The sequence below is a fragment of the Urocampus carinirostris genome, chromosome 11 (genome assembly GCF_059441175.1).
Source record: "Urocampus carinirostris isolate Australia breed hairy pipefish chromosome 11, RoL_Ucar_1.0, whole genome shotgun sequence".
Classification (NCBI taxonomy): domain Eukaryota; kingdom Metazoa; phylum Chordata; class Actinopteri; order Syngnathiformes; family Syngnathidae; genus Urocampus; species Urocampus carinirostris.
The window spans coordinates 32,378,952-32,398,263 of record NC_142359.1 but is presented as its reverse complement, the minus strand read 5'-3'; the positions used below and the strand labels follow the sequence as shown (position 1 = coordinate 32,398,263).

General features: G+C 39.3%; 1 protein-coding gene across 1 annotated transcript in view; it reads left to right on the top strand.

The window, feature by feature from the left end:
* The first annotated feature begins 973 nt into the window (after positions 1-973).
* Positions 974-19,312, top strand: part of tafa5a (TAFA chemokine like family member 5a) — a 229,258-nt gene continuing 210,919 nt past the window's right edge. Inside the window, exon 1 of the mRNA XM_088348125.1 lies at positions 974-1,602. Coding sequence (XP_088204251.1) covers positions 1,515-1,602 — 88 coding nt within the window. The 5' untranslated portion in view covers positions 974-1,514. The remainder of the gene's footprint in view (positions 1,603-19,312) is intronic.

Sequence of the window (19,312 nt, the reverse complement as noted above, 5' to 3'; positions counted from 1 at the left end):
ATGCACTTTATTCATGTTTTATGCATTTTGTAAAATTGATTTATTTTCTTTTGTATTATGTCTGTTTATTTCACGTTACATGGTTCTTTTGGGTGCTTAAGATCCTTAAAAATGCTTGAATTTCGATGTTGTGTTTTCAAAGATGGAAAAGTGCTTGAATTCCGGGGGAAGTGCTTGTAAAAGTTTGTCGTCATTTTTCTCAACAAAGTCGTAAATTGTAATAAGAAGTACATTCTGCAACTGAAAATTTAAGCAACATATTACCCCAGTTTTACCAAAAACTTTTATGGGGAGGGATTAGTCTTACATTTTTATACATGTATTGTTCGGATCCAGGGCAGCACGGCGGCGCAGTGTTTAGCACGTGTGCGTCACAGTTCTGAAGTCATGAGATCGAACCTTCCTGGCAGTGGCTCAGGGGGTAGAGAGCTCGTCTTGGGATCAAGAGATCGCTGGTTCGATTCCCGGCTCCTCCATGTTACATGTTGAAGTGTCCTTGGGTAAGACACTGAACCCCTAACACCCCCAATAAGCAGGTTAGCGCCTTACATGGCTGCACTGCCGCTATTGGGAAATGTGAAGCACACTGTAAAGCGCTTTGGGAAGCGCTATATAAATGCAGATCATTTCATTTCATTTCTTACCTTTTCTTGTTTCGGTTCTCTGTCTCTGTGTCTCTCTCCGTCTTTCGTTCTTTTATTCTTTCTTTCTTTTATTCTTTCTTTTTCTCTTTCTTTCTTTCTTTCTTTATCTCTTTCTTTCTCTCCCTTGAAGGCGCTGTTAACTGGTGAATATGAGTGCCCCACCCTTAAGGTTGATTTTTTTTTCTACCTCATATTGCACGCATAATAGTGACTATCTGACGTGCACATTTCACTTTGGGCTCCATTGGACGCGTTCTCTCTCTTTCTCTCTATCTTTCTCTCTCTCGCTCTCTCTCTTTTGCTGCCCCCCTTCTCTCTCTTTCCTCTCATGCATTCAGCATCTTACAGCTTGCCCGATGTGATCCACTTTCTGCCGGCTCCTTCATTTCACTTCATCATTGAACTGGATAGGGCATTGGTGTTTTTTGGGTGGGTGCGGAGAGGTTCGCCCTTTTGCGCAGTGGAGGAAAATAGAATAGTACTAAATCAAAAATCAGCACAGGTGAAAGGATCTTTTACGACGCTGCGGTTCTTAAGATTGAACACTTAGAGCATCCACTCAGCGCAATCAGCACCGGCGCGTCGGAAAATTGAGACTTGGGCGCACTTTTCTTTTTTTTTTTTAGGAGGGGGGACAATTGCAGACCGGAGGAAATCTTTTTTTTTTTTTTTTTTTTTTTTCAAACAGCGTGGAGAATGTGATTCTTTTGCACACTGATAATCAGACAGCCACGGGAAGAGATCTTTTTTGCGCCCCCTCCCACTTTGGACGGAAATAACGCGGACAAATGAGCTTCCTGGCAGCTCCGTTAGGATTGTGAACCGATTTTTTTCTGCACCCTCCCTCTATCGCTGTGTTTTTCCTATTTCATGGCACGCCAAAACGTCACCTGGCCGAGGATGTCGTCAACTTTTTGGGCTTTTATGCTCCTCACCGCACTCTTGATCATCTATTGCGGTAAGTGCGCAGGTGCAGGTGGTGTGGGGGTTAGTAGTGGTTTTATGGTGGAAGGGGGGCTGGGGGTTACTTGCTACGCAACAGTCGCCATCACATAACTTTTGAAAGATAAAATACAATGCAAAAAAAAAAAAACACACACATTTGCCCCACTGTAAAACATTGGTGGTATAGTTCTCTCGTTTAAAAGGACAGTGTTTATCACATACCTGTCAACCTCAGCATAATTCTCCTCTTGTTAATGATTTGAACTCCCCTTATTAATGATGTGTTGTTCGCAAACAAAACAGCTTTTTGAGACAGCTCTTTGAATTGAACGATTATAGCCGAGCCAAACACCCTTCAAAACGCTCTTTCTACTTTCTTTGCCTTTCTCTTTCTCTTTCTCTTTCTCTCTCTTAGTTTATCTTACTCTTTATTCTCATTCTTTGTCGTTCTCTCTCTCTCTTTCGCTCTTTCTCACTTTAGCCCTTTCTCTCTTACTCCCATTCTGACTCTCATTTCTCATATCTATCTATCTATCTATCTATCTATCTATCTATCTATCTATCTATCTATCTATCTATCTATCTATCTATCTATCTATCTATCTATCTATCTATCTATCTATCTATCTATCTATCTATCTATCTATCTATCTATCTATCTATCTATCTATCTATCTATCTATCTATCTATCTATCTATCTATCTATCTATCTACATATATATACCCAGTGTGTATATATATATATATATATATATATATATATATATATATATATATATATATATATATATATATATATATATATATATATATATATATATATATATATATATATATATATATATATATATTTATGTGTGTATGTGTGTGTATGTGTTTTTCCTACATGAGCTTAGTGTGCCAGCTGGATCTTTCTTTACGTGACTCATGCATTTGCAGGAGAAAGCCAAGAGAGTGCGAGTCGGTGGGCTCGGGAAACACAGACGGTCACTGTGTTGAGGAGTGTTCGTGCGTTGCATGTGAAAGCATTTGCCTAATGAGGTCAAACGAACTCGCTTTTTGTGGGGAATCTTTTCTGAAATAACTGTTTCATGCCGATAACGCCACGACTGACACATTACTGACATCTCTCAGTTTGCCACGTTGGGACTGCCTCCAGGATTTGTGTGCCCGTGTAGGCGAGAGTGTGTGTAGGGTGTCGAATTGTGGATCTGAATAATGGAACTTGTACTCACAATGCAGAGGAGGAGGCATAAGAAACACACGGCTGAGAAAAAGAGAGATTGTAGTGTGTTTTCTGATAAATAGAAAAGAAACGCGTAACAAAATGCATACTCGGGTAGATAAGATGTTTTAAATGGTGACGTGCCATCTGGTAAGGCAGAGCATAATGGAAACATAACATTCAAAATATGTTAAATGGTTAACTGCATTCAGCGTTAACATTATTTCTCATTTTAAAGTCAGAAATTTGGGACTTTCCTTTTTAAAATGGCTGACTATAAAATACATTATGAGTACTATTAATTCTCTGCTTCAAAATTGTGCTACCCAACATAGCAAGAGTACCAAAGATGGTTGCTCATCTCACTAGGCCACACACACTTCGCCCGCGTACCAATTTCTTCAAAATACTGAGTCCTTCGGTTCCAAAGGTAATATTGTATTTTGAATGTTGATGCAATATTGCTTCACTCACTGCCAATAATGTATATAGGTGTCATTGGCACACAATGAGCCATGTGTTGATGTTATTGATCGACTGCAAAGCTTTTTGAGAGTTTTTTGTGATAATTGGCAGTGTCGTCAATAAACGCACTAAAAACAATTGATTCTCAACACGTGTGAATGAACTGACAACCTTTCTCGAAATGATGTTCCCTGACCAGGCAAAGATCGCAAAAATGGCAGCTCATCTCAGTCAGCTACCCGTTTGCCTCTGTTCCGAGTTGTTTGAGTCTCACATTTTTTTTCAAATACTGAAGCAAATATACTCAGATATTTCGGTCAAATCCAGAGTCATTCGAGTATCGGAGTATCACTGTATTGTGAATATTGATGCACTGTTACATTACTCACTGCCAACAACAGCTACTGTAGTTATAGGTAGGCAATGAGTTAATGCCAATGGCTGTGAATGAGCTGTTATCTGATTTACCAGAGAGAAAATGACTTTAAATATATAGGTTGCTTGAGTACTGAGGTATTACTGTAATCCGTTTTCATCAAGAAATTTGAAAATATGAGATTTTTCTCTTGCACTTGACAATGAACAGCAGACAAAACTGTTTCGAATAAAGAGCTTAAATGTAAAACATCCCTGATTCTCACTCTGACCTTTTTTTCTTGACAACTTGAAACTTGAAAATATGAATGTAGCTTTTGATACCTAACAAAGGTAACTCAGTCGGAGCCCCACGGCAAGCCTTGGTGAAACTCTAAGGTAACCCGACCTGCGAGGCGATGACAGTCAGAAGCACCTGAGGGGCTCACGGCTTTTCTCGTCGATAGATCGAGTTCACTTTGTAATCACAGTTGTGCCAGCTTTTAGAAAAATCCTAGCGAGAGCCATTTTTTTCCCACCGCGTCGATTGATCTCCTGCTTTGGGCCAATCAATGGTGGTGCTCGGGTGTTTGTTTCAGTCAGCAAGTCTCGGTGTGACCCCCCTTCCCCTCCCGAGGTGCTGGACTTCGGACCTAATAATAAGTCTTCTTTGTTATGGCTTGTGCTTTCATAACATCTCGTTCTGTGTTTGACTGTTTGCTGACCTCAAGCTACAAAGCTTGAGGGAAAGAAACCTTTTGTGTTTTCTTCTCCTCGAGCTTTTTTGCTGAAATGAAATTTATATTTTTCCCTTCTTTTGCTGTAATTCTCCTGTGCTCATGTTTTATCTCATCTTGCCTGTTCTTTGGCTCCTGATCAATACAACCAGATCCTTTATAGCAGCTTTTGTTAGTTTCTACTTTCTTCTCGTCCCCTTGCATTTTCTCTGACCTTTCTCAGTTTGCTCTTCACACAAAACTGAGCTTATTTCCTATTTTTTGAAGGTCTGAGCTGACACTCTCTCATAATTTTATTTTGAATGCTCTTGCAAAACTGTGAAGACTTACATGTCTTGCAACTAGTCTGTGAGATCAGTCAATTTCACATGAAACACTGGTTCGCTATTTTTTTGCCTCACAAAATCATGAAAATATAGATATGCTATTGCTGAACAACTTCCCAAAATGTCTTTCTCTCCTTTCATTGAAATCAGAATCATTTGTGCTTTGTAAAGATTTTGCGCAACTGCGACACGTTACTGTACTTTTTGTACTGTGTGAAATATGTCTTTAAAGGAGGAAATAATCTACCATATGCTTGATAGGACAATGTTCATTATTGTAGCAATTTTTCTTTTTTTTTCTTCCAAGAAATAAGATTTGTTTTTCAAAAGAAAAAAACATACCGTAAATTACGGACTATAAGCCGCTACTTTTTTCCCAAACTTTCAACCCTGCGGCTTATTTAGTGATGCGGCCAATTTAGACCGGTGGAATATATGCACCGAGGAAGACTGCATCTTATTGGCTTGTGCATAAATTAAATTAGCGTAAACATACCCTCATCATGCAAAAATCTTTCAGAAAAGATTCTCCGCAATGCAAAAAGAAAGGCACATGACGCATCACATGAGGAAGATGAGGACGGTTTACCGTGATTTTTTTACAAGTACGTATGTTTTTTAACAGACCCGTTTACTGTGTTGCGAGCGTGTTGCTATCGTGTTCCCACCATTAACTGCCCTGTCGTAGGAACCGTTTGGAATGAAAGTTATATCATTATTATTAAAGCTTTGAAATCTCTCGGTGTACCGTCTTTCTTTGTAAATATGTGTAACCATGTATAATATGTATTTGCAACTGTATATTTTTGTAATATATTTATTTGTATTTATTTTAGACACTTATTCTGATATGTTTTGCACGGGCGAATGAAAAAGAAAGGGAGGAACAAACGCGGGGTGACTGGAAGTGGGGTAAAGGTGAGGAAAAGACACACCTGTTTGTGGACGCGGAGAACAATAGTGGATATATATTTTTCCCACCCTTACCTTTGGAAATATACACTTTTTTCCTTGGATTACTTTCAACGGGACCCGGACTCTGCAGGTCTGCATCAAACCTTAAGTACCGGTATCATTTTACGTTCATTTTGCTGGCAGTGATTTTTGGACTGTCTACTTTAATGAAGGACATTTAGTTTCAATCGCGGGACTTAAAGTCGGGTTTGGGTTAATTTTGTGTTTGTGTTACATTTTTTAATGTGGACGCATGCGGCTTATATACAGGTGCGGCTTGTGTGAGAACAAAATCGATTTTCCTCTTAAATTGTGGTGGGTGCGGCTTATAATCAGGTGCGCTCTATAGTCCGGAATTTACTTAGCCACGACTAAATTTCTAAAGTGACCAGAACAAGGTTAGGAAAGCTGTAATTTCAGCTAAAGCTTGGTGTAATGGCCCAAAAATATCTGGACAATTTTATTCATTCATTCATTCATTATCTGCACCGCTTTTCCTCAGTAGGGTCTTGGGGGTGCTGGAGCCCATCCCAGCTATCTTTGGGCAGTGGGCAGAGGACACCCTGGACTGGTTGACAATCAATCGCAGGGCGTACTTGAAATAATTAACCTAGCCATAAAGATACAGATTTAAATACATTGCATTGAATAATAAAACCACATCCTGTGCAAATTATTCAAACAAAAGTGCCAGATTTTTAATTAGAATTGAACCTTTAAAGTGTAAAACAATTGCTTGTATATCACAATGAATTCACTACCTAGTAAATATTTTAATAACCAGCACCAGCGTTGAGTAATTCCAATCAAACTTTTAACTCTGTATGCAGTGACTCAAACCAACAGCAAACCAGCATTGTGTATGACCTCAACCAACAGTATACAGGGATCTTAGAAACTCTTTATACTCACGTTTGGGGCAAAATTTGAATTTTATCAGTTGGTTTCAGGGCATGCAAAAAAAAAACATAAATTAGGGGCAATGTCGTAAAGATGGGCACGAAAAACATCTTTTTCCACACCCTGAAGTCAGTAAGGAGGGGGGGGTCGAATGTACATAAATATTTCACATTATTGATACTCCTTTCTCGTGTCAGTGCGTGGGTAAATGTGCGATTTGTGTAAAATCCCTGATTGTCTGTATTTTTATTTATTTATGGTCTGCTCTTCAGTTATATCTAGCTATATTGCCTGCAGGTTTTTTTTTCTTTCTTGTAAATTAGGACAAAAATGTGATGCAAGTGTGTTGCAACAATTTGCCAGAATTATAAACGATGATGACGGTTTTAACAGTTCATTCCAAATTTCTTAAGCAGACGGACATGAACCGATGTATTTATAAATCTCCCGGATAGAGGCAAGAATGTGACTGTGTTTTGGCTCTAGCTACCTCCTGCTAGGGGGATATGGCTCAGGGAAATACATACAGACGCTGCCCTACTTACGAACAAGATTCTGGACGATCGTTCGGAAGTTGAATTTGTCCCTAAGTTGCTTCAGTGCTATATTTTGTAAGGAGTGTAAGTTTGAGGTTTATATAAGTATGTTTAAGGCTTGTTTAACTAACCAGAATTGTTTTGAAACGGAAAAATTAACCTTTAATAACATAATATGCTCTATAATGTTACAAAGCAGGCTGAATGATAAAGCATCGTACTGAAAAGCAAAGCTTCACATTAGGCATTGACATTCTGTGGTCTGTGAAGCCCTTTGAGACTCCTTGTTATTAAGGCTGTACAAATAAACATGACTTGACTTTACTATAAAATTAAGTTTAACTTATTTGTGGAAGAGTTAAGCGACTTCCTCCCCCGTGGTGAAAAGTGGACGAAAAAAAAAAAGCAGTCCAACCATTTTCTCAACTGCATCAAGCTTTCTTATTCCACTTTTATTTCAAGAGAAACGGCTTGCCTCTTATTTACACTTTACACCAACCATATCGAATGGATGCACGAGATATTAAACAATAAAAACGACAAAGTTCTTAGCGTGCTAGAGAAACAGTGCAGTGTGTATACAGTACACACGAACTAGGAAGTAGACGTAGAATTTCTTCTTCGGGGTGGATGCTGGGTGACCTCTCACAGCGCCACGCGGCGGGAAGAAGCACAACAGTGCTGTAGTCTACTCAGAAAAAGGTGCACACAATACGTTTTGTGTAAGTCGAATATTCGTAAGTAGGGGAGCGTCTGTACATACATACATACATACATACATACATACATACATACATACATACATACATACATACATACATACATACATACATACATACATACATACATACATACATACATACATACATACATACATACATACATACATACATACATACATACATACATACATACATACATGTTCGACGGACATAGTGCCTTGAGGTTTTATGGTGAAAAAAAAGATACATAGATAGATAGATACTTTATTCATCCCCGAAGGGAAATTCACATTTCCAGCAGCATCCCTGAGCTGAGAACAATACAACAATAAAGCAAAAAGAATACAATATACAAATACCCAGTGTGACGTGCAAATGCCCACTGTAGCGTGTTATATAGAATATCTAAATAGTGCTACACAGAATACATATTGCAGTAAATTCGGTAATATGCAATGTAGGTGGTGTGGTTTAATGTGGGCTTTTACTCTGCCGGGTAGAGTTAAAGAGCCTCATGGTATGTGGAAGAAAATATTTCTTCGGTCAGCCTTGGCTCAAAAAAGCTCTGAAATATTAACATTGTCAAAGGCAAGTCATCTTTATTTGTATAACCTTTAATCACAAAAAAGTCTCAAAGGACTGCCTAGGCCACAATTGCAATATCCCATGATCTGAATCCTACATGCCACATCTTATTTTGCATTGCTGCTACTTTTTATACATTGTTTTTTCCTTGATCACAGGAAATCTTAGTTCACGGCCCACGTTAATTAAACCTGATATCTTTTGATTGGGGTTGTGGCACTGGAGGTAAATGAGACCATTTAAAATTGGTTGAGCATCAGGATAGATGATGGAAGGAAAAATAAGAAAGTAGAACCCCTGCTGAGGGAAAGGACACCATGAGGACGACACGAGCAGAGAAGGAAACTCTGGCAAGATAAATGGCAGCTGCTCAACAATTTAACTGCTCGAGCTCTAAGAGGCTGTTTGAAACTCTAATCACACAAAAATGCTTCACTAGCCACTGATTACATTCTTAAAACAACTACAAAAAATTGTCTTGGAACTCCTACCTCTGGTACCTCTCTCCTCTACTTTTTTTTTTTTATGCTGTCATCTGTTTGGTCCGGGCAAGCTAATCAGCATGCTAATCTTAGCAGGTGGCTTAGCCGCAGTTAAGCATGCCCGTGGTCTTGACGAGGAATGCGTTATCCTGGCCACTGCAAACATCCTCGTAACGTAGCTAGTAACTAGCGTACGTAATAAGAAAGTTGTTTAATGTTTATTTGGAATTAGTTTTACATTTGTTTTGATTATGCTTGCTTATGAAAAAAAAGCGGCCCTTTTTTGAATATTAAACATTTGCAAAAAAAGGTGGCTTTTATTGCCAGGATTGTATTATTTTGACTATTACTGTGCAGTGTTGTCCTTTATTTGACTATTTACTTTTATTGAGGGTTAATTTGATTTTTAAACATAGGATATTTTAATAAATGGCGAGGGCACGGGGAGGACCTATAGAACAGGTTGGTTCTTTACATTCTTCTTTGTTGTCCTTGTAAGCTCAATATTCATTACGACTTTCCTCCTTATTTGGGTTGTCCTTTTAGTTTAATAAACTGAGACGATATTTCTATAGTTCTTATCTATTCAGTTGACAATCAAACTATTTTGTTTAATAGAAAGTCATCAGTGTCTCTTGTCCATGCAAGCTGAAAGTTCGTTGATGACTTATCTCCTTATTTTGAGTGTTTATTAGTTGACAATCAAACCATTTCTATAGTTCTGGTCTGTTTGATTAGAAGAGGGGGATTTATGGACTGTGATGGCAGCAGAAGCTGTTGGTACTTCCATATAGCTGAGGCTTGTAAGCATAACCGCATATATATAAATATATTACAATGTAAATTGAAACTTGTTGGCCCCCTAAAAACCTAAAACTGGCTTGTTTTATTTAAATCAACCCCATCCAATTTAAAAGCCCCCAAATTGGGATATACATTTTCTATCAATGCAATAAATTAAACAAACAAAAACAAAAAAACATAGAACATATGCATGACAGTGACAATAAATCAATTGTGAATATGAATAATCTAAAATATATGTTACAATTTTTTTTTTTAATTTGTTTAGGTTTTCGGAACGCATGAAGTGCAAACACACGATCTGAGTGACAAGAGTTTATTTTGGGGTCAAAGGTAATTAACAAAAAGTGCTCTCCACATTGGAGAAAGGGAAAATACAATAAACACAAGATACAGTCCAGGAAATCTCATGGCTTGCAAAGTTCAGGAAGCACAGGATCGATCAAAAACAAGGGGTTGAGATATATTTCTATGCAGACTTGAACATAAAAAGGGCAACCAATGATCCAACTGCTTCTGCTGTTGGCACAGTTCATAAATACCCTTCTCCCTACTCGAGTCAGGTGCGAGTAATGATGGGGGAGGACCGGGGGTCTTCCTGTGGTTGCCCTCTGGAGGACTGTGGCGTGCTGCCTCTTAACATTTTTGTAAACTGTTGACAACCTAAGTTTGTGTCCCTTCCTGTTGGTGCCTCTAAGCAAGCAATGATGTAAATGCATTGAAATTATGTCCAGGCATGCATACTTATTAATATGTATATTCTAGTTTTCCCTCCAGTTTGTTGTGTTTTTGTTGTTTTACCAAAATAAAAGAGAGTTTCCAAGTACTGTTAACATGTTCTGATAGATGAGGTTTTGAAGCATCACCACGGCCAAGTATTTAAAACAAATACATGTGAGCTCCCAGACAAACTGATGTCTGAGAAGCTTCCATCGGGGCTGAGAAAAAAGAAACCTGAACGGAACCAGGCTGACCTCGCTTGTAGGTGAACATGTGCACATATTTGAATATGTTATCCTATTTCCAGCATAGCCTGCAGCTTTCTCCTCTGCAGGGAGGGAAGTTGAGGAAGGAGCCGCTGTCAGGGAGGAGCAAAGCGGCCCCGTCAATGGCCCGGGGGGGTAAATTCATAAAAGGAAGTCAACTTGTTAAGTCTTCTTTGCGAGAAAGGGAAACGCCACATTATGGACCCGGAGAAATTGGGCCAGAGAGCAGATACATATTTGAAGAGGCGCTGTTGCAAAATTTAAAAAGCGCGAGGAGCAATTGTGTTATGACGGCGTAATAAGTGTACCACATACGGAAGGGTTCAACTTTTGTAAGTCGAGGAAGACGTTTTATCATTTTGCAACTTGGAATATGAAATATTAAGCTGGCCAGGGAGATGTTGGGAAAGGCTGGTGGTGATCCTCAGGTTGGCGTCTGGCGGCCATCCGTCAGCCCATCAGCTTGAAATTGTGCAGAGGTCAGCACACTTTGAGGCAATTAAGGCGCACCGAGACGCACTCATTTATGGCTGACGCTAACAGCTAGCGCCGTTCAGGGAACCGCGGCTTTCATTTGGAAAATATCGGGGAAGGAGAATCTTAAACATTTTTAGGTTGGGCACAAGAGTCTCTTCGCTTGACTTGGAAAGTGGTTTCCATGGTTACCAAAGTTGGCTGAATTTATTTTCTTCCTTTTTTGGTCCTTATTAGATATTATTCATTCTTCCATCAATCTGAACCGCTTATCCCCACTAGGACTGAAAGGTTCATTATTATTTTTGTTTATTTGTTTTTTGTTCTGTTTCCAAATTAATTTATTATTCTTATTCTTATTATTATTATTATTATTATCCATATTATTAATAATGATCTGTCCCTCTATCGGACCATTTTATTTTCTAATTAATATTTTTCAAGTTTTTACTGTTGAACGTTTTTTTTTAATTTATTATATAAATACATGATTTTTTTTAATTGTTTCTTTTGTTTTACCAAACCTTTTTTTCTTGTTTGTTATTTTGTATTATTATTTTTATATTTATTTTTTTGTTGGCCGAACATTTTTCTTTATTTCTATTATTTGCTGCTAGATAAATCAATTGATCACTATAATTACTTTTATTTTTTATTATTTTTTTCATTAAGATTTTTGTACTTATCACATATTTATTTTTGTTGAATTTACTTTTTTTTGTTATTCCTCCAATTATTGTATTCATTTTTAATACATTTATAATCATTTATCTGTTCAAATAATGTTATTCTTTTTTATTCTCTTTGTGTTTTTCTTTTATTTTTTTCCTTTTTTTAAAAACTCATACATTTATTCTTTTTGAGCCAAAGGCAATTTTTCTTAAATTTTTTAATTATTTCTTTGTTTTATGTTGACTGGACTTTCTCATTTTGTTATTTTCCCTATTTCTTTAATTAATTGATTTAATATTATTGATTTTATTATGATTTATGGGTTTTTTAAACAGTTGTATTGATGTTTTTATATTCCTGTTGAAATATTTCATTTAGTATTCATATTTATTTTTTATTTTTTATTTGTTTCTTTGGTATCCAAAATCTTTTTTTTTTTAATTTTTATTTTTTTATTTTTATCAAATTGGGGGGTGAGTTGACTCACAGCCAACTCCCCCTCCTCCACCCATTTTTCCCTCTTATTCATTTATTTATTTATCTTATTTGTTTTTTGTTTGGTTTATGTGGAGCAATTAAAGAAACTCCGATATAGCGGCATATCAGCAGGGGGCTTTGCATCATTATAAAAAAAAAAAAAATACCCGGCCACCCTCACTCTCATGCTATCACGTCCCCCCAATCGCATCTGTCTTCACTAAAAGCATGCAAATATTTTCCTGACATTTACTTGATGAGAGCAAAGCGCTAACGTTTTTTTTTCTGTTTAATTAAAACCAATTCCTCTATGGTTAATTGCAAACGAAATGTTAGATGTCCCATTAGGAATGAATGTGTTGTTAATGTGAATCTTTTCTAATGCCACAAAAAAAACGAAAATGCTTTTAACTAAGAAGTAAATATCATTGTATCATTGGATTTTAAAGTATAAGTTTAAAAATAAGATAAAATGGAAGAAAGACGAAAAACAAAAACAGTAATAATAATGGAGTTTCTCTCAAAAAGCTATTGTTGGTGTAATTTCTCATTCTTCAGTCATGTTTCCAAAAACAAAACACATTTATTACTGTGCTGGTGTAAAGTTGAAAGAACATTTTGGAATTGCTTTTTCGGAATTTTAAGGGGTTTAAAATACCAAAATGGGAAAAATAAACTTTTACAGAATGTACAATATCAGGAAAGTTATTCATTTTCTGCTCATATTTCTTTTAGGTTATACTAAAATGAAAAATAACATTCATGAAATGTTACTAATTTCTAAATAGGGTTTGATGTAAAATGTTATAGTTTGCATAATTCAATGTTAGGCATTCATGAGAGGACACTAGGATTAGAAGCTATCAACCGTCCCCACATTGCTAGCATCAGCTGTTAAGATCCAGGACACTAAAATTCGCTGCTTAATGATTTAGTATTAACCAAAAAAGTGATGCTTGTGTTCAAGTCGATGTTATTTGCCAATTTTGCCAGCTTCTACATCAGGGAAAAATATGAGCTAAAGATAAGCCAAAGGTTGTGGAAAGGGAACATGATCTATAGATTTTTCAGGTTTTACAAAAATATTTTTTTCCGGTACTTTCTGGTCAGGGGATGATTCGAATCTTAAAATTTTTTGGGGGTCAAATTTTGTATTATTTAATTTTAAGCAATGATACAAGGACACTAACATTAGCAGCTATTAATTGTCTCCACAATGCTAGCATTGGTAGTTAAGATTCGATACATTACCATTCGCTGAATGATTTAGCATTTACTAAAAGAGCAAGGCTAACTAAAGTAAAGCTAACCCCCAAATCGATGTTATTGGCTATGTTGCTAGCTGCTATATTAGCAAAAATACGAGCTAAATGGAAGCCAGCGAGTGTGGTAAAATACAATTATCCAAATATCTTTCCTTCCAGGTTTAACTAAATGATAAAAAAAAATCTAAAATTTTACAAACTCGTTCTACTTTCTGAATGAAGTATGATTGAAATAGCAGTTTTTGGTGTGAGGATTGGTATTATTTATTGTAAGGCATTTCCCTGTGGTGAGTGGGCCCCTCTCCTTGTGAGAGGTAAGAGAATTCTCCCACCATGGTCCGCTGTGTGTTGTAAGAGGCGGCTAAAGTGGAGGGAGCGAGGGGACTGGGGATCCTCTCCTCTCTATCTCTACTCCCTAAGAGACAGCAAGGCAAAGAAAGGGGGGCGGGAGACCGAAAGGTCTCGCAAACCCTAGTTATAGGGTCATTAAATGTGAGAGGATGTGGAAGTAAAGCGACTTAGTGGAAGAAAGAGGAGATCGGAAGGATGATGACTTAAAGGAGGGTTGATGTGTTAGCTTTGAGTGAAACAAATATGAAAGGAAAGGGTGAATTACAGCTTCGAGGTATGTATAGTAGAAGGTCTGGAGTTACGGGTGGACTAGAGAAGGAGTGGTCGTGCTTGTGAGTGAGAAAGCAAAGGAAAAACTGGTGGAGTGGAAAGAGATATCTTCCAGATAGATGTGGGTGAGGTTGAAGTGGGGTGTAGCAGTATGGATGTTTATAAGTGCATATGGACCTGGTTCAGAAAGAAGCGCTGAGGAGAGAGAGGAGTTCTGGAAGGACTTGTCCGAATGTGTGGCAAGTGTGAAAGAAGGGTGGAAAGTGGTAATACTAGGTGACCTGAATTCTAGAGTGGGTGATGAAACGGTTGAAAATGTGATTGGTAGATATGGAGTACCAGGAAGAAATGAGAGTGGGAAGAAATGTATTGAGTTATGTGCGGAAAATGAGTTGGTGAGTGGAAATACAGTGTTTAAAAAGAGGGTCGTGAATAAGTATACCTTTGTCAGAGTGGATAGTGGCAAGATCAGTAGCCTAGATGGTAAGGCGCCCGCTTTGAGACTGGGAGGTCGGTGGTTCGCGCCCCGGCCGAGTCATTCCTAAGACTTAAAAAGTGGTCGGCGGCGCCCTCTGTTGGCTGCGGCTGCATCGGCTCGCTACAACGGGTCAGGTGCAATCGACATTTCGTTCTGTGTACATTGTTACACAGAATGACAATACAAGGAAATTATTATTATTATTATTATTATAAGATGGTGGACGGAGCACTGATGGATTATGTAGTGATTAAGAAAGGGATGTTAAGTAGATTGTTGGATGTGCATGTTTACAGAGGTGAAATGAATGGTATGTCTGATCATTTTTATGTGGAAGGAAAACTGAGAATAGATGGATCGTGGAGGGCTAGTTATAAGAAGAGTGTGAGGGAAGAGATGAAAATGTCAGAGTAGAATAAGGCAGAAAAGGAAAGAGAGTTTAAAGAGAGGATAAGGGAAGAGTATGAACGGATTAGTGGAAGAGAAATGGAGAGTGTGGAAATTGAATTGAAGTGGTTTAAAGAGGCAGTGTTGAGGAGTGCAAAAGAAGTGTGTGGAATGAGAAAAGTTGGTCGAGGCTGTGACAGAAAAGAGACGTGCCTTTGAGGAGTGGCTGCAAGATAAGAGTGGCGGTGCGTATGAAAGATATAAAGTGAAGAAAAGGTTGGTAAAAGCGGCAGTGGAAGCAGCGAAAAAGGAAAGCAAATGATGAATGGTGTCAAAAGATAGGAGTGAACATTGAGGAAAGAATAAAAGTGTTCTGGAAAGAAGTGAAAAGAGTAAGAAACAGTGAGTCTGGAAAGGAAGAGAAAGTGGTAGATTGCTGGTTAGCGGTAGTGCAGTCAGGACGAGATGGGCAGAGTATTTTGAGGAGTTGCTAAATGTGGACGATGCGAGAGAAGTGAGAGTCGAGGCGATCGATGGTATGGAGAGAAGGCCCGTGTTGGGTGATTTAAATGTAAAGCCTGTGGAAACATGGGAGGTGCAAGAGGCAGTGAAAGAAATGAAAGGGGGAAGGCACCTGGGTTGGATGGTTGTACTGCTGAATGCCTGAAAAAAGGAGGCACAGCTATGATTGACTGGTTAGTACGATTGTTGAATGTAATCTTTTTAAGTGGTGTGGTTCCTGTTGATTGGTGTAGTGCATGTGTGTTGCCATTGTATAAGGGTGAAGGTGATAAGTATGATTGTAGCAATTCGAGAGGTATCAGTTTGTTGTCTCTGCCGGGTAAGCAGTATGGAAGAGTCTTGATTAAGAGAGTGAGAGAAAGAACGAATGAGGTGGTGATGAAGGAGCAGAGTGGTTTCAGGAAAGGAAGGGGATGTGTGGATCAGGTGTTTGCAGTATGACAGGTGTGTGAGAAATATTTTGCAAAAGGTAAGGATGTTTATTTGGCTTTCATGGACTTGGAAAAGGCGTATGACAGAGTTGACAGAGAGGCGTTGTGGCAAGTGATGGTGATGTATGGAGTAGTAGGTGGAAAGTTGTTGGAAGCATTGCAGAGTTTTTATATGAACAGCAGAGCATGTGTAAGAGTAGGGAGTGAGACAAGTGAGTGGTTCCCTGTGTTGACTGGTGTGAGACAGGGGTGTGTGATGTCACCATGGCTGTTTAATATGTACATGGATGGTGTGGTGAGAGAGGTGAATGCAAGAGTTTTTGGCAGAGGTGTAGACATGATGGACAACAGTGGAACAGTGTGGCAGGTTGTTTGCAGATGACACAGCGCTTGTGGCTGATTCTGAGGAAACACTGAGAAGGTTGGTAACGGAGTTTGGAAGAGTATGTGATAGGCGTAAGTTATGTGTCAATGTTGGGAAAGGTAAGGTGATGAAGTGTTCACGTGATGGAGTGGGCATGGCGTTAGAAATAAGGTTGCATGGACAGGTGCTGGAAGAAGTTGAAAGCTTTAGGTACTTGTGTTGTGATGTGGCTGCAGTTGGTGGAATGGAGTGTGAGGTATTGCACAGAGTGAATCAAGGAAGCAAGGTTTTGGGTGCTCTGAGGAGAGTGATGAACAACAAGAGTATGAGTATGGATGTTAAGAGGGGACTGTATGACAGTGTGATTGTGCCGACTGTGTTGTATGGTGCAGAGACTTGGAGCCTGAATGCAGATTTAAGAAGGAAGTTGAATGTTTTTGAGATGAAGTGTTTGAGGACTCTTAGGAGTGACAAGATTGGATAGACTGAGAAATGAAATTGTGAGATACAGAACTGGAGTAGTAGTGGAACTGAGCAAGCGTGTTGATAAGATAGTACTCGGTTGGTTTGGACACATGGAGAGGATGGATTAGGAGCGAATGTTGAAGAGGATCTACGGAGCAGAAGTCAATGGAAGGAAACCAGGAGGAAGGCCGCGGTTGACGTGGATGGATGGTGTTATGAGTGCACTGCAGGAAAGAGGTCTAAATATAATGGAAGCTAGAGCTCTTGTTGGTGATAGAAAGGAGTGGAGAGGTGTTGTGAAAGGATAGTGGGAACCGGGACAATTGCCACATCACACAGAGTGACTCACTTAAAAATTTAGGTGTCATTTTCGACCCTGATCTGTCCTTTCAAACACATGTGAAGAAAATTACTAGAACCGCTTTCTTCCATCTCCGTAACATTGCTAAAATTCGTCCTATACTTTCTCAGTCGGATGCGGAAATCATAATTCATGCGTTTGTTACCTCCCGTCTCGACTACTGTAATGCACTACTTTCCGGTCTTCCGATGACCAGACTCAAGAGTCTTCAGCTGGTACAAAATGCTGCAGCGAGGCTTTTAACAAGGACAAAAAAGTACGATCACATCACCCCAATTTTGGCTAACCTGCATTGGCTCCCTGTTAGCCTAAGATGCGATTTTAAGGTTCTCCTACTACTATACAAAATCATACATGGACTTTCCCCCTCATATCTTTCAGATCTGATCTCCCCCTATGTCCCGGCCCGAAGCCTTCGTTCCGAGAGCGCCGGTCTCCTGGTGATCCCAAGAGCCAAGAAGTGTTCCGCTGGTTCGAGAGCGTTCTCCATCCGGGCACCGGTGTTGTGGAATGCTCTTCCCCCTGAGATCCGATCTGCAACCTCGGTGGAAATGTTTAAATCTAGGCTTAAAACTCACTTCTACTCTATAGCATACGAGTAACCTAATCTTATATGTAATAACTTGTGAAGCCCTTAGAGACTAATTGTGATTAAGGGCTATACAAATAAAAATGACTTGACTTGACTTGACTTGGGATTGTGGACGCGTTCTTAAGGATGGGCTGGGCACCCGTATGATGCGGCAGGAGTAAACGGGTGAAAGCTGTCGGGCCCTGCTGTTGAACAAAAGAGTGTGCTGTGTCACCCTGACCCGAGTGACATGGCCGCTTTCTGGTGTCCCATTTCATCTGGAGGGACGAAAGCATGACCAACTTGGGTGCCGAGGTGCCTTACTTGTTTGGGTGTTAGGGCAATTGGGTTGGCCATGGTCCAGAATTTATTATTTTTTTTTTTGTTTTTGTTATTTATTTCCCTTTTATTTTCTTTGTTATTGTATGTGTGTGTCTTGCTGTCGGTCACCCCTCTTGAGGGATATGACCAAGGTCCATAGATAGATAGATAGAATTAATGGAAATACACTGGCAATAGAAGCTGTCAACCGAGTCTATGTGGGTTAGATTCTGGACAGTGTCATTAGGTAATTGCCTAATGATGGAGGTGGCAGTAGCTCAGGAGGTAGAGCACTCGTCTTGGGATCAAGGGATCCCAGTTCGAATCCCAGCTCGTCCGTGTTACATGTCGAAGTGTCCTTGGGTAAGACACTGAATCCCTGATACCCCCAATAAGCAGGTTAGCACCTTACATGGCTGCAAGGCCGCTATTGGGAAATACTGAGCACATTGTAAAGCGCTTTGGGAAGTCATTGACTTGAAAAGCGCTATATAAAATGCAGATCATTTCATTTCATTTCATAATTAATGATTTAGCATAAACTAAAAAGTGGCTAGAGGCTAAAGCGAAACTAACTACCAAATCAATGTTATTTCCTCATGTTCCTAGCTACTACGCTAAGAAAAATACGAGCTTCATCAAGGACAGATGCTGCAGGAAGAGAAGATGATCCAATAATTTTGTTTGTGTACCTTAAGATTTCATATTGTCATATCGCACACACTTACCCAATTCTTACAAAAATGTACAAAAATCGTGCCTCGAAATGAGTCTTTTGAGTTATTTGAGGGTTGTGCTTAATTGGGTCAGAATTTAGACAGGAGTCTGGTGCTGTGCTTCCCTCTCCAGAGAATTCACAGATGCACACTTGTGCATGTTTTGCCTTGGGGCAGTAAGCCCATCCTAGGAGAGATGCTAAAGCTAACCACCCCCCACCTTCTTTCCTTTATTACTACAAAAAGCAATTGCTTGGAAGAAAAAGGCCAGAATGGTGCTTTGAATTCCTGGAGGGGCCCATCACTGCGACACGGCCCACAGAGCGGAGACAGCTAGCATCTGGAGCTAAGACACAGTGGCGTAAAGGGGGGGAGGCATCAAAATGGCGATGCACGACAGACGCTGCCAGAGATCGACAGGGGAGCAGTACGAAGTGCTGGTAAAAAGGATGATTGGGGGGGGTCGGACAGGCGAGTCGGCGTGATCATAGACAGACAGACGACATCGAGGGAGAAGAAGC